The 12,651-nt window shown below is 31.8% G+C and overlaps 2 protein-coding genes across 3 annotated transcripts in view; one reads left to right on the forward strand and one right to left on the reverse strand.

The window, feature by feature from the left end:
- AGL8 (AGAMOUS-like 8) overlaps positions 1–2,008 on the forward strand; it is a 28,502-nt gene extending 26,494 nt beyond the window's left edge. Inside the window, exons 2-8 of one of the 2 annotated variants that reach the window (XM_079049112.1) lie at positions 293–374; positions 491–555; positions 651–750; positions 829–870; positions 982–1,023; positions 1,122–1,207; positions 1,855–2,008. In XM_079049112.1, coding sequence (XP_078905238.1) covers positions 293–374; positions 491–555; positions 651–750; positions 829–870; positions 982–1,023; positions 1,122–1,207; positions 1,855–1,981 — 544 coding nt within the window. In that variant the 3' untranslated portion in view covers positions 1,982–2,008. The remainder of the gene's footprint in view (positions 1–292; positions 375–490; positions 556–650; positions 751–828; positions 871–981; positions 1,024–1,121; positions 1,208–1,854) is intronic. The other variant, XM_079049113.1, reaches the window with a different exon arrangement.
- A 770-nt stretch (positions 2,009–2,778) lies between these two features.
- Positions 2,779–3,467, reverse strand: LOC145113002 (Ribosomal L18p/L5e family protein). The gene has a single exon (XM_079049114.1). It carries the CDS (start codon positions 3,407–3,409, stop codon positions 3,029–3,031), a length of 381 nt encoding a protein of 126 aa, XP_078905240.1. The 5' UTR covers positions 3,410–3,467; the 3' UTR covers positions 2,779–3,028.
- Positions 3,468–12,651: the final 9,184 nt, after the last annotated feature.

Here is a 12,651-nt window from a genome sequence, read left to right on the forward strand (position 1 = left end):
TTTTAGCATCAATCATCACATAAACAGTTGATCTTTATTCTAATAAAAGCAAACCCTGAAAATTACTGAGCAGCAATTAAAACAATTGAGGAGTCACCTAAATAGCAAATTTATGTAGAAATGGGTTGTAGATGCCAACAAAGATGCTTGTGAAAGCTTGCTCATAAGTGTCCCTTTAAATTCTGATAAAAACCGAATACCGATTTAAACGAAACTTATCAAGAACTGAGAACTGAACCGATAAGCATATATAATCAGTTAATTAACTTTGACACGTTTTTGGCAACAACAGAATGGAAAGCATCCTTGAGAGGTATGATCGACTCTCATATGCAGAAAGGCAACTTAATGCAGGGACCGATCATCAAACACGAGTACACCACCATCACCATGCATGCTTGTTTTTGCTTTTGCTTTAGCTTTTATATATGTTCAATCATTTTTCATTTTTTTTATTTTACCAACTTTATATATGGTCTACTACTTTTAGGAAAACTGGAGTTTGGAGCATTCAAAACAGAAGGCTAGAATTGAGGTCTTGGAGAAAAACAAAAGGTATCCATCTATCTATTTAATTAACCAAAATGCATGCTGTTCTATTCATTATTCAGTCAAAGATACAATAAATGAATGATGTGATGACATATCAGGCACTTAATGGGAGAAGACCTTGATTCCTTGAGTCTCAAGGAACTTCAGAATTGTGAACAGCAACTCGATACAGCTCTTAGACGCCTTAGGTTAAGAAAGGTACCCAAAAAAAAACATTAATTCGCCTTCCAAATTTTCATATATACATGTTTTAATCATGCTCTATTTGATTTGCAGAATCAGTTGATGCTTGAAACCATTTCTTACCTCCAAAAGAAGGTATGTATGTAGGTATTTTATACACCCATTTTTCATGATAATATTATTCTGACCAAGTGAGTCGTCATGTCAATATTGAAAATATAATTTTGATTTTTGAACACATGACAGGACAAGGCATTGCAGGATCAAAATAACGTGCTCTCAAAGGAGGTAACAGTCACCTTAACTACCATTGGCTTGTGGCTTGTATTGTTATTATTAGTATTATTCAATTTACTGAACTAGTAAATCTACATTAAAAAATTAAGCAGGTGAAAGAAAAGGAGAAAGAGCTACTACCCGAACCACAACCACAAGCGCAAACTCATGACAACATAGGCACCTTAAACCACGGGTGGGTTAGACATAGACATATTTTAAGTTGGGTGTTAATAAATTTTAACAATAACATTATGATTTATGCATATATACATGGGCGAAGATAGTAGGGGGGCTACCGGATGCTTTGTCCCCCTCAATCTCCTTTACAACTTCAAAATATAGTATAGATAATAATGATCCTATGACTAATTTGAAGCCCACGTTAGTTTTATGTGATGCTAAGCCCCTCTCAATCCCTTTTAAAATTTCAGATATTATATAAAAAAAATAATGAGTATCGAGGCTATGCCAGTTTGAGTATGACTAAAATTATGGCTTATTTATTTTAATTACAGATTTACCCATATTTATTTTAATTTACTTCAACCCATTTATTTTAACTATCGAATTTCCCCTGTTTATTTTAATTCGTGTCATTAATAGCCTTTTTAACTACGGATTAGCCGGCATAGTAAGTAACTCTTTTATTTTCATTAGTCGATGTGGTTTCAATTAACAAATATACTATGTAATTTTGATTTATACGACTTTTTTCTTTATTATTTTTTCAAAAAAAATCAGTATTGTCCAAGTCAAGCACAGTGTAAGCCCCCCTTATCTTCAAATGTCCGCCCCTTCATATATACATATATATTTGAAATGAAAATGGGTATTATGCAGTGAGATGTATCAGGCACAGGCAGGAGGAGGAGGAGGAGGAGGTAATGTAGACATGGAAGAAACAAGGAGACAAGATCAAGCGTTACCAGTCATGCCTCATTGGATGCTTCAATACATAAAGCAGTAAGTAAACCCCGCAACATATATATATATATATATATATATATATATATATATATATATATATATATAAGTTATATATATATATATATATATAAACCAAAGGTTTTTGGAGTCTTATGCAAAAAATAGATGTAAAATGGTCAACAACCTTATGTTGTACGTGCATATAAGTTGTTATAATAAATGTATTGATATTGTAGTTTACAATTTCTTTAATTGCTGGAGTCTTGTCGCCTTTAAATGTAATTCATGCATTGTCTCTGTTTCTTTGATTTAGTTTTTTACAAATTTCACTTCATTTATATTTTACCTTCCATTTCCCCAATTTCCTAAACATCATTTATCCAAACAATATATACTTAATGAATGGGAAACAAAATGGCCTTATAATCCTTATGCGATACTTTGCTAGTAAGTGATTCTAATAAATAAATGAATCGTATGCAGTATGCACCAAAACCAATAGCATCAATCAACAATTTGCAATGATGATAATATGTAAAATTGTAAATGGGTAATTCAATTCTAACCTAAACATTAAAAAGAAAAATGTTACATTTGGTATGAATGAATGAATGAATGTTCTTGAATTAATGGCAGCCGAACCTAACTAAAGCTTTCTCCTTGCTTGAATGTCATACATATTCAACAGGTTTCATACTTCCATGAATGAAAGCTCAAAAACTGTAAATAATTTGTGAATTACAAGTTGAAAATGTTGGCACTGTTCTGTTCATTACGTTTGTACTTCTTCACTATTTTAAATGGAAGAATGTCTATCGGTTTTCTAACCCATATATATGAGAGTCAAATGAATAATATTCTCATTGAACACTGCTGCTGTTGGTAATCTTAGCTTATGTAATTACAATTTTTGGAATGAAATTGATTTCATATCAGATGTTGTTGAAGAACATCAACGATAACAAATTACAACAAAGTAACTTACTGTTATACAGACTTATTATCAAACAATAACAATTGGTTCAACTGAAGTACAAAATTTCTATACGTTTGGACTTTGAGTTACCTTCCCTACCATATAATTTTGTTACGCCTGAGATTCCAATTGTTCTGAACCAGAGACGCTAATTCCAGCACGTTTGACGGAATGAAAGAACGGGATGACCATTTTCCGGTAATGAATCGGGCGTGACAGCTCTTCAGCGAGGTCAATTTCGAGGTGGGAGATGCCTATGTCGTTGAGACGAAACCCTAGTTTTTCACCGATTCTCGAAGCGATCTTGGCGTCCCAAAATTTGAGTGACCTGGGAAACGTGGTGAGTTTGGATCGATAATGAGCCATGAATTCTTGTTCAGTGGATGAGGCCATGGCGACGATGGAATCGGTGCCGGAGTTGGTTACCTGAGCACAGATTTTCCGGCAAGATAAAGCTAATCGGAGCAGGTGACGTTGATCGGCGGGACCCATATTTTATCAAGGCATACACGTTCGTAAACAACGTATGCTAAATGGTATCGCCAACGAAATTCAACGATTATGTACTATTAAAAATAAATAAATAATAAGATTTAATGTTGCATGAAAACTTTAAATTATTTATGTATATATTAATTTAGTTTAGATAATTAGATTTAGAAATTCAACGATTATGTACTATTAAAAATAAATAAATAATAAGATTTAATGTTGCATGAAAACTTTAAATTATTTATGTATATATTAATTTAGTTTAGATAATTAGATTTAGATATTGATATCAAAGTTTTCAGCTGAAAGTAAAACGGATTATATGGAACATTGGTGTGTTCAATAAAATTGTTAGTTGAAAATTTGCAACTTTTATTTATATACTAGGCAAACTATATGATTGAATATATATATATATATATATATATATATATATATATATATATATATATATATATATATATATATATATATATAAAAGAATTGAGTTATTAAATTTGATATAACAATTCTTATACTAAATTGATATAAGACATATTATTTTGAACATCTATCAAAGCTATATAATCTCAATCGTCTCAATGTTATATATAAACACGGGTTACTCAAACAAAATTAAATATAATATATTGTTTAATGTTATTTATAGTTTTTGTTGTGATTAATGATTTTTAAAAAAGTTAGTTGCTTAACATTTGAATCTTTATCATTTTAATTATTTAAAATATCAAACATTGTTATAGTTTTTAAAGATAATAATATAATTTTTTATATAGTATTACTTTTAAGATTTTTGTTGTTGTAAGTTGTTTTTAAGCTATTTATTTAGAAACACTTAATAATTATAAAAATAATTTTAGAAATATTTTTGGTTAATTTGGGATTACAATTTAGGTTTTGCATTAACATAACAATATATAACTTATGACTATTTAAAAAATAATCTTTGGATTTTTTAAGTTTAGTTGACATTTAAATTTAAGTTAACATTTTAACGTTATATTTGAATTAACAATTTAAGTATTTTATACAAATTATTTAAAAGTTGTGGCTTTAAAATGACAACTATTTACATACAAAAACATATTGAAGTAAAAAGTTAAGTGTAATATGTTAATAATTATATACATAATTTTATAAGTAAAAGTAAAATACTGTATTTTAGTATTGATGTTTAGTTAATTTAGGATTACAATTTAGGAGTTGTACTTATTTAGCAATATTAACCAAATTTATTATCATCATTAAAAAAATTGAAAAGTTATTAGAGTTTCAAATGCATGTGGTGAAAGAAAAAATATCTCGTTTATAGTATAGTATAGAGAGATGGATATAGATTTGTTTGGGCGTAGCTACTCATGCATAAGGTGGGTCCTAGGACCAACCTTTCTTTTTTTAATACAACAAGTATATATAAAAAAAATAAGGAGTCATCTTATTTTTGTCAAAAAGACCTACCTTTTGATATTTTTTCAATTTCATTTACATAAGGAACCACGTGGTTTTTGGTTCTAGATTCGCCAATAATATGTGTGTTCGATAAAGTCGTTAAAGATTTTAAAACATTTAAATTTATATAAAATAATTTATCTAAAATACGCTATTGATTTTAAGACAAGGTAATTTAGTCAATTTGTAATATTATAAAATAGTTTTTTGTTAAATGTTCTAAATTATAATATGACCTCGAATTAATTTGAACTAAAATAGATTGTTTGATATGACTCAATCATCAACTATCGAACAACCTAAATGACAATTTTAAATGATAGTATCATCATTTTATTAAAAAAAATAAGAATAATATTGGATCTTTATATTATTATTTGTGTTATGTTTTTTTTATCTTGCGTTCTAACCTAACACAACATATTTGTAGAGATTGGTAAATTGTCTATTTTAAATTTATTATTGGGTAAATACCACAAAAGTCACTAAGTTTATACGAAAATTCGATTTTGATACTGTGTTATTTTTCATCTCAAATTGGACACCGTGTTTCCAATTTTTTATAATTTTGACCACTTGACCGGTCTACCCAGTTATCAGCTGACGTGACATGACGACGTGTCAGTTTTTGATGACGAGACATGTTGGCATGACATGCTAACGTGTCAAAATTGAAAAAAAAATACACAAAAGACACTGAATTTTCACTTTTTTCAATTTTGACACTAAGTTCTAAAAATAATTCAATTGTGACACTTCATTTTTTTTGTTCCAAATCGAACATTATTTTTCCAATTTTGCTCAATATTGATCATTCTCCATTTGAAACTGCATAAATAATATTTTTTTTACATTTGAAAACGTATAAATATTTTTTTCACTTAAAAACGACATTTTTGGTATATGTTTAAGGTTTTTTACATTTAAACTATAATGTTATGTATTACTTATATTATAACCGTATTTTTCATTAAATATGCAACTTTAAAATGAGTTGGAGGTGTGCAATGAACAGTCGGAAGGGGATGGTCTTATGTCATTACCGTCAGTCTTAGTCTCGGTGGTTACCAATGGGGGTAAAGGTGATGAAGCTTGATTGAGATTTTAGGGGTGGCTACGTAAGAGAGAAGGGAGAATTCGACCATGTAAAAGGGAAAGTGTTGGGTCTTTATTGGATGTGGATGGGGCCATGGGTTGTGGTATCTTTTCTTCTTTTTCTTTTTTCTCTTAAACTGAATCAAATAAAAGTAACGATAAAGAAATTAGAAAGGTTAAACAAGTCATTTCATGTGGCTTAGGGACCATCCATGTAAGTTTTAGAAACCACGGGGACCATGTTCATCAAAAAAATTAGCGGTGATTAAAGTTATAACTTTTGGTAAACCATAACGACAATTTATGTAATTTTGCCTAACTTTTAATTAATATATTTTTAATTATTTTACTTTTTTGACATAATTGCAAGAATGGTCTCTATGTTATGACACAACTCACAAGTTGGTCTAAAAAGTTTTGGATTCGTGTCAGTGGTCCAAAAGTTTGATTTTGTTGCGAGTTTTGTCCATATTTTTCGAAACCTTTTATAAATACATATTTACCCTTGGTATTTTCTCTTTTTCAAATTTTTTATTATAGAAATCAAAAAAGAAAAAGAAAAAAAATACACACCCCACCTTTTTTTTCTCTGTCTCCAACTCTCTCTCTTTCTCTTCAACATGTGAATATCTACACTTCAAGAATCGTTCCCTTCAACTCATCTCACCTGTAAATGTTGTTAGAAATAAGATCTAGATGATTTTTGAAGCTGAGGTACTCCATATCCCCACTTTCTTCCCCATAATTACATTAATCAGAGAGTTCAAATATCGGACTGGGGAAGGACACCCACATCGGGTTTTGTACCCCAAGAGATTTGGGGTTGTGCTACCTGTTGCCGGTGAACTTGATGAACCCTAAATCATGAAGGCTTAAACTCGATGAACCCTAAATCTAAAAGGTCCGGACTCGGTGGCAGAATCTAGAACTGGAGGTGTCGATTGACACATATACAAGTTGGTTTTTTTCTTCATCCCAATATCGAGATACAATTTGGGTTTTTTCTTCATCCTAACTTCTAAGATGAAGAATGGTGTCGGGAGGTATATGATTTACCTATTGTCACCCCCAAATTCAGTATACGATCTACGTGTTCATATTGGGTCATGTGTAGAAACGATTTCATCTTGATTCCTGCAAATAGTTTCTGCAAATTTCGGCGCTCTCTTACAGTGACAATAGATCTGAACAGAGAATCAACACCTTCCGGATGTAACACCCATGACTTGAGGTAATGATAATTATTTAATTTCCTTATAATTAATTGTGGACAATGAGTTTAATATTGGATTGTTGAGTTGGGCCTTAGTGAGTGGGTCGTTGTGTATTGGGCCGCCTGAATGTAACGCCCGTGTTTCTAGGCTAACCATTAGTATAATGGTGTAATAGTTAGGGTCAACAATTATAACCTACTTTGAAGTAGTAAATAGGAATTATTTGAATATTATGTGATTTTATGTACATTATACTTATTTATAAGATAAAATAAGTTAAGAATAAAAATAAGCGTCAAAATAAAATAATAGATAAGTCCAATATCTATGAAGAAAGTTTTAGTGGTCGGTACAAGGATTCCGGAGATATAAAGAATGCCGAAATCCGAGTTATAACGAATAAGTTATGATCTGTCGAAGTTTCGCGACAAAACCGGCACGACACCGGGAATCGTAAAAAGTGAGTTTATGATAAACTAAGTTTTAGCCCTAGTAATCTAAAAGAAAGTTGTAGAGTACGTCTCCACCTACGTGTGGATATAAAGAACATCGAAAACGGAGTTCGTATGCAAAAGTTATGACCTTCCGAAGATGTAGTTGTCTGAGGGCATGACACGTGGCAGAAACCCTAGCTGCCTTAAGTCACGGCGTGAAACGTGTCAGGAACACTAATCGGGGCTAGAAAACACGTGTTAAGGCTACAGGATGACTCATGGAAGTTCACGACGTGAACCTATCATGTTCACGACGTGAATGGGCCCAAAACAGCCTATAAATAGCGATCAAGACCCTTTCATTCCTTACACCTTCTACTTTCTTTCTCTCTCGTTTTCGAAGGTCGTTTCCCTTCCCGAGCCTGACAACGTCGAGCCTCTAATCGTTTTTAGTTAGATTCTATCAACTCACGCTATTAAGGTGAGTGCATATTTACTTTCATCTTACACATAGATATGAAGTATTTTATATAAATTATGTGATATGTGTGTATATTATATGTTTACCTGATATCTATGCTGGATGAACGTTTTATACATGTTTTAAATGATTTAAACTGTATATGTATTTTATATCTACAAATATGTTGGGGTAAAACATGGGTAGATAAAATAAGTTGATGAGTGATGAAATAAAATGATGAGAGGCCTCGATGTTGTTGTTGATTCAGTCATCTACCAGAGTATAGATGACGACCACAGACTTTTCTAGACAATCTAGTGGAACGCTAGCAGGCCCGCAACATGTAGGTGTTTGTGAATGATGTGTTCACAGTTGTACTTTATCCCCCTCATGGTTGCCTTACGGACATTTATCGTTGAGGAAACTCCTTAGCAGTAGTGTTCATCCCGATGATAATCCTTAGGTTAGGGTCCCTTATGATAGGTGTTTTAGGGACGTAAAGTGAGGATAACGGGAACGGGTAATCGGGCTATTGTTTCGATTGATGAAATTAATAAATTTATTTATTGTGGGTTGAAAACCTTATGTGCTCACCAGACTCCCAAGCCTGACCCACTCAGTTTTCTCATATACAGGTAGTGGAAAGAGGGCACAAGAATGATGATTTGATGAGAGATCAATGGATTATAGGCCACTAGAATAAATAGACATTATAATGCCTATGTTGTTTATGTTTATGCTTTTGATCTGTATTAACAATGATATCCCAAGGTTTTTAATATAATACATTTCTACGGAAATGTTTTGATAAATTCTTTATCATATTTTTTGGAACAAATTCTGCAATATATTTCTTTAAAAATATACTATGATTTCAAATAAAGCATAAACAAATCGGCCTTTTTGGCCGTGAATTTGGGGATGTCACAGTTGGTACCAGATCTAGATTGATATTACGTCTAGAAGGGTAAAGTTTCCAACTTTACCCATTAAGAACCACCCCAAAGACATTAAGCTCAAACCCTAATCCTAAAAGGCTTATGTCTTAATCCAAAAACTACCAATTCTTCAAGATAAATCTCATGAACACAGATCTGGACCTTAAAGACTAAAAGGTCACGCAAAGTCTTCAACTTTACTCACATGCATGGCCAAATGAAGCTTAAAAGGCCAAAGCAAAGGCTTAAAGGATGCATGGAGCTCTTAGGACCATAAAGTTGGCACCTTTATGCCATAACAGCTCAAGAGGACCATAGATCTGAAAGGGTTATCTCAATGGGACGACCAACTCCCATCAAACACTCAATCTCGGTTAAACATGCAAAATAATTCAAAGAAGGAGATCTAAGCATAAACTAAGCAAGGTTGAGACTTTATACCAGAAATGTGTCGAAAATGAAGCAAGGATTCGAGATCTAGCAGCTCCTTCTTGTATCACCAAGCTTCCCTTTCTTCCAATAGCTTCAAACACAGACAAAAAACACTCAAAATAGCTCACAAACACTCAAAAGTGCCTTAGGGTTTCGAGGTTAGGGTTTAGGACAATGAAGGCTGGAAATAAGGCCAACTTGTGGGGTTTAAGTCGTTTAAATAGGGTGCAAAACCCCGTAATTAGGGTTTCATTTCTTCCAGCCAACTCGTCGAGTCGAGACCTCCCAACTCGTCGAGTTGGTCACTTAAAATACGCGGTTCATAACATTTCAACACGACGAGTTCGGGGCCACCAACTCGTGGAGTTGTTCTATAAAATTGAATAATTTATAAGTTTAAATATATACCAGGAACCAGGCGTTACAGACGAGCACGGTGACGATTTTCTATGAGAGAAGCCACAAGATCTTAAAATGATGATGGTGATTCTGATTTCTAATCGGGAATGAGTTTTCTTATAGAGTCTTGAGATGTTGTTTGAATAGATAAGAGATGGGTCTAAGTAGTTTGCAATATACAATAACTCTAATGAGTTTAGATTCGAGATGGGGTTTTGAGGGGAGATGGTCAGAGGTGAGGGGTGTAACAGTAGTCGGAGGTGAGTTGTTGATCTTGAGGGATGTTGACAGTCCAAAACACCAAGGGGGAGGGGGGAGGGAGAGAGATTTTATTCTTGTTTTATTTTTAATTGTTGTAATAAAAGAAAAATAAAATAATAAGGGGCAAATCCATCATTATAAAAAATTTTAAAACACTATGGACCAAACACGCAACAAAATCAAACTTTTGGACCAATGGAGTGGGTCCAAACTTTTTTGGACCAACCTTGCGAGTTGTGACATAACACAAAGATCATTCTTGCAATTTTGTCTACCTTTTTGTAACTATTATATCTTTTATTCTTAAATTTATAACTATATTTAAAAATATAATGACAATGATGTGGAGATTCATTAACTTTGTAGGGTTTAAGACTACTCGCTATGGGTGGGTGTTATAGCACCCAAAACTTGTCACCTCGCATGCCAACACAACACTATTATGTTATAACATGAAGTGGAGGTGGTGTTCCATGTTGAGAGAGAGAGAGAGAGATTTGATTGGTTGAAAATGATGTTGCATCTCGTTGTCGTTACCACGCCTCTTACTATAACATGAGGGTAGGACGGTGTTCTACATGTTATAACTAGGTTATGGGGCTGTCACATCGGCCATAATGACGTTATGGTGTCACATGTCCGGCATTCTAATGAAGTGTGAATGTTAAAGAGTAAATATGAATAGAAAATGATATATATTGATATGACAGTGATTAATCGATTCCAATGGACTCTTACATCATATATTCTTCATATATAAAACAAAATGGTTTTTAACACTTATATAAACACGCTCTTTGGCTTTTTTTTAATAGTTTTTATACTCTTCTTGATTTCTTCATTTTTTTATGACTAGCTATAGTTGGTTTACGTGAGTGTTTTTATTCTCTTGTTTTCTTATTAGATAATAATTAAAATTAGCCTTTTTATATCCAACATTTAACCTTATACAACAAAAACTAATCACCCTACCACTGGCGGATTTAGTTGGTTGGGAGGGGTAGCACGTGCTACCCCTCATTTCATCCATAGAATGTTAAAATTAGGGCCTAAAATTATTAGAACTTTTTTATTAACGCAACTCCAAACAAAAAAATGGCGCATCAGTAGCCCAATCAATTAGCCCATATATTACTTGTATTTTTGGGTGATATTTTTCTTTATATATTACATTTATTTATTCAATTAAAAATAACAGTAACAAATCATTAAAAACAATTAGCCGTTTTGTCAATTTGTCATTATAATGATATATTTGGTATACGTATATTGATTGGTTGATATAGCTTAAGTAGATACGATAGTCTTGATTTTTTATTTATATACGAAAGCCTATGTTAATATCATTTTTCTAAAAAAATATATGTTTTCTATATAACAAGTCAAATAGGTGACATAAAAGCAATAATTAAAATGGAAACAAAAGATGCATTTTTAATGTATGCTACCTCTTCGATTGCTCAACTAAAATTAAATAATCGTATCCTGATACTCTAGTTATTCATAAGTAGTAAAATTGTCAGGACAAAAAGTGTTTGAGATCAAACAACATTACATGACCCAATTTGTAATTTTATGAAAAAAAATACTAGATTTAACTTGTTGCTTGACCGGTCAATCCATACATTCAACCGTAACAGTTTGAAGATGTTTTTTTCGTAATAAAATGGATGATAATTTTATGAACGATATAATGATTTGTAGTGTAGAATAAAAAAATACTTATGGATGTTACGATTCAAAAAATGATGTATCACTTTCAAAAAATGAGTAAACAAAGATGTCAACATTAAAATGTAATATATACCCTAGTTTGTTATATCTAATGAAATCATAATTTTTTTTATCTAATTATCTTTTATATCAAGAAAATGTTTCGGTACTGCCCCTAACAAAAATTTCTGGGTCCGCCCCTGCACCCTACTATATCAATTTGTCACGAAAAATCCACATCCGATACCACAAATCAAATATAAAATTTGCTTTTGGATTTGGACCTGACCAAAAACAATAAGCAAATTTAATTGGCTAAATTATTATTTTTCTTAAAGCGCCTAATAGAAAATGATATAAAATATGTTTGTCATGTTTGTCTTTATGGATTGAATAAAGTTGCTGAGAATAAATGACTAATTTATCTATAAAATTTAAAAATATTTATTAAATTTATCATGAAAGAAATCAAGACGAAAAAAAAACAAATAGAGAAAAGACTAAGGCTATGTTTGGCGTAGTAGCTGAAAAGCTAGCTGATAGCTGAAAAGCTAGTTGTTAAATAAAAAGCTAGCTGATAGCTGAAAAGCTGGCTGTTAAATAAAAAGCTAGCTGATAGCTGAAAAGCTAGCTGATAAAAAATAACGTTTGGTAAACGAGTTGAAAAGCTAGTTGAAATATATAAAATTACATAAAAGGACATGTAAGAGTATGTGTTTCTATAATTAATTAAGGGGTGTATTTGGAAAATTTTAAAAAAGCTCCTAAAAAGCTAGTCTAAATAGCTTTTTAAAAAGCTAGCTTATAAGCTACTTTTTGGCTTACCAAACACAACAACATAAAA

This window comes from Lactuca virosa, chromosome 5, assembly GCF_052849685.1.
Source record: "Lactuca virosa cultivar CGN04683 chromosome 5, Lactuca_virosa_CGN04683_v6, whole genome shotgun sequence".
NCBI classification, from domain to species: domain Eukaryota; kingdom Viridiplantae; phylum Streptophyta; class Magnoliopsida; order Asterales; family Asteraceae; genus Lactuca; species Lactuca virosa.